Genomic DNA, 2,864 nt, shown 5'->3' with positions numbered 1-2,864 from the left:
GTGAACGTCTCCTGTAGTTGCTGCAGCGCTGCGCGATATTGCACTTGTGTTTCGTTCCTAAAAGCGACTCTGTGAAGGCAAGGCCCGAAGGGACTCCCGGGTGATGGGCTCTCCAGCCCGGTTTTGTTACCAGCGAGCTCCGTGCCAGCCTGTGACGATGGCACCAGGGCCCAGCGGGGTCGGGGTTGTCGTTCCCCGGACGTCCCTCCGAGGACAGCGGCAGCCTGGCTTCGTTAACCCAGAATACCTTACTTTCTTGATTTGCTTTGAATAAAACAATTAACTGAATTTAAGAGCTACACAGTCTGGAGACAAACTCTGTTCGCTGGGGTCACGGTGCCCCCGGCGCCGCTCCGATGCCTCGGGGACCACGAGTGAAAATGAACTGCACGAGAGATTTCGGGTGGGGATGGAGAAGAGAAGCTCCTTCCCCTGGTCCTTTCGGTTTGCCTTTGTGCATCTAATCCAGGGGGGCCCAAAATCCCCGGGGAGGCTCGTGCCAGGCTCCCGGGCTGTTCTGCTGCACCTCGGAGATCCGGGAGCACTGTCTGCGCTGCCCACGCTGCCAGCCCAGGGGTGTCTCTGAGCGCAGGCAGGGAGCGGCAGGGTGCCCTCCTTGGGGGCAGTGGTGGGGTTGGACCCCCCTGGATCAGCATCATCGAGCCCCTCGGTCGCCCCGGCCTCAGTCGCGCCTCTTGCCCTCCCTGGGCCTGGCGGTGCCATCCTTACCTGGGGTGGCCACCGGCTCCCAGGGCTTCCTGCCCTTCTGCTGCCGCCAGTCCCGCTTCGGGCTCTCCCTGCCACCGACAGCCCTGCCAGGACGGTCCTTCCAGCCCTCCTTCCTGGGCTCGTCCCGCTCCCGCCGTCTCTCCTTCCCCTCCCGGCCCCGTTTCTTCTGGGGCTGCTGCTCCGGTTCCCGGGGGGCCCTGGGGGCTCTGCCAGGTTTGTCCCTCAGCACCCTGTCCTTGGCTCGCGCTTCCCTCCGGCTGCTCCGCTCCACCTGTGCAGCACGGCTCTCTCGGGTCTTCTCCTCTTTCTTGTCCTCTTTCTTGTCCTTCTTCTCCTCCTTCTTCTCCTCCTTCTTCTCCTCCTTCTTCTCCTCTTTCTTCTCCTCCTTCTTACCCTCTTTCTTCTCCTCTTTCTTCTCCTCCTTCTCCAGCTTCTTCTCTTGGCTCTTCTTTACCTCCGTTGCAGCCAGTGGTACCTCAGAGACATCTGTGGGCTCTTCATCCCTGTCCTCTGGTGTTGAGCGGCCGAACCACTTCTTGAAGATCCAGGGCTCTGCCTGGGGGGAGGACGGAGAGGACCAGGCACTGATGACACAGCCCAAGTGACCAGGACCCCTTTCCATCCCTCCCCCTGGAGATGAGATGCTCTCCACCATGGGATGTGCCCTGAGGATGCTGTTTCTCCCCCCATCCCGGACTCGTACCAGGTTGTCGTCAGCATCGCCGTCATCATCACCGTCATCGTCATCATCGTCATCACCATCATCGTCCTGGAACATGCTGCCCTCTGGCTGGGCAGGCTGGGCTGTCACCACTTCTTGGACCTCCTCCTCCTCGGCGCTGACCATCTCTGAGAGGGCAGAGGGATAGGTCAGTGTCAGCAGGGCATGAGGCTGTTGGCGTGTGGTGTCCCAGATGTGTGGTCCCAGGAGCACCCCACCCTAGGACATGTCTCAGGCTGGATCTGGGGGATCGGGGCAGCCCAGAGCATCTGAACCCACCATGAAGGGGAGGTGGCGAAGGGTCCTGCCTGCCGTGGCTGATTCCCTCCCTGGAGCACGGAGCTGGAAGAGAGAAGGGAATAGGAGGCAGGAGGAGGCAGGAGGTGGCAGCAGGGTCTGGCCACCTCATCCCCCTCCATCTGCCTCCCGGCTCACCTTGGAGAACCTGGAAGGTGACGCTGAGCAAGGCAACGATGGAGGCCACCAGGATGCATTTGTTGAGAGTGAGCCCTTCCCAGAGGAGCGGCTCCTCCGCGGGGTCCAGGCTGGGGGGCTCCACCTTCCTCTGCACAGGGAGGCTCTTGGGGACTGTGGAACCCCAAGGAAAACAGCTTTACTGGGGAGGGCTGGGAAGTGTCAAAGGGCTCTGAGCTGGGGGCGCGGAGGAAGGTGTTTGCACTGCAGGGATGGGGAAAAGGAGTGTCATAGGGGCTGAGTCCGAGGTGCTGGGGCCATGATGATGCTACAGCATCCAGGGCTCAAGCAAGGAAAACCTCTGCCTGTGAGAAGGAGCAGGAGGAGGAGGAGGGGGAGGAGGAAAAGGAGGAGCGGGATTTGGCAGGTGGATGAGAAGCCCCATCTCCATGCCGCTGAGCTCCTGGGAGACCGTAGGGAGCAGAGCTTGTCCCATTGCTGCTGGGGACCCAGGACAGGGTCTCTGTCTCTGTGGCCACCCGGGGCAAGGCTGGCCATTTCAGGGCAGAGGAGGACTCTCCTGCACGCCTACCTGGAGGCCCGGCAGCGCTGCCTTTGGCTCCCACCTTCTCCACCCGCTTCTCCGCCGCCTTCTTGTCCACGCCGAGCGGCGCTGGCTCTGGCATGCTCAGCTCGAGCTCGTCTGGATCCCGCTCAGAGACGCCAAGCTGGGTCCTCGCCTCCTCTAGCCCCTGTGGGGACGGGCACGAGCGTGGCCGCGGGGGCAAGAGCATCGCTCAGCCCCACGGAGAAAACAAGCAGCACGGGGGTCATGGCTGCGTGCGTGCCCCCTCCCAGAACACGGAGCTCCCAGCACCCGGGTCTCCCGGGGCTGAGCCGATGCTGCGGCGGGCCCCGAGCAGCACCCACCCGGCCCGTGCCCGGCTCCTCGAGCACGTAACCCCGGTGCGTGTATCTGCATCAGCAGCCTTAAAACCAC

General features: G+C 62.8%; 1 protein-coding gene across 1 annotated transcript; it reads right to left on the bottom strand.

Moving 5' to 3' along the window:
• Nucleotides 1-682: 682 nt before the first annotated feature.
• JSRP1 (junctional sarcoplasmic reticulum protein 1) lies at nucleotides 683-2,658 on the bottom strand. The gene is made up of 5 exons (XM_086627881.1): nucleotides 2,457-2,658; nucleotides 1,886-2,038; nucleotides 1,730-1,792; nucleotides 1,433-1,578; nucleotides 683-1,285 (listed from the first exon to the last, which is right to left on the bottom strand). Exons 1-5 carry the CDS (start codon nucleotides 2,656-2,658, stop codon nucleotides 683-685), a joined length of 1,167 nt encoding a protein of 388 aa, XP_086484007.1.
• Between the last annotated feature and the right edge of the window lie 206 nt (nucleotides 2,659-2,864).

This window comes from Tauraco erythrolophus, chromosome 28, assembly GCF_009769465.1.
Source record: "Tauraco erythrolophus isolate bTauEry1 chromosome 28, bTauEry1.pri, whole genome shotgun sequence".
In the NCBI taxonomy this organism is placed as follows: Eukaryota; Metazoa; Chordata; class Aves; order Musophagiformes; family Musophagidae; genus Tauraco; species Tauraco erythrolophus.
Note: the sequence above shows the minus strand (reverse complement) of the source record. Positions and strands in the feature narration are given on the sequence as shown.

What these genes read in the sequence shown, in the direction of transcription:
- JSRP1 (XM_086627881.1), bottom strand. Translation starts at nt 2,658, where the DNA reads ATGCTCTTGCCCCCGCGGCCACGCTCGTGCCCGTCCCCACAGGGGCTA. An exon ending in TTCGCCACCTCCCCTTCATG is followed by an intron (nt 1,579 to 1,729) that starts GTGGGTTCAGAT and finishes CTGCCCTCTCAG; the next exon opens with AGATGGTCAGCGCCGAGGAG. An exon ending in GCGATGCTGACGACAACCTG is followed by an intron (nt 1,286 to 1,432) that starts GTACGAGTCCGG and finishes TCCTCCCCCCAG; the next exon opens with GCAGAGCCCTGGATCTTCAA.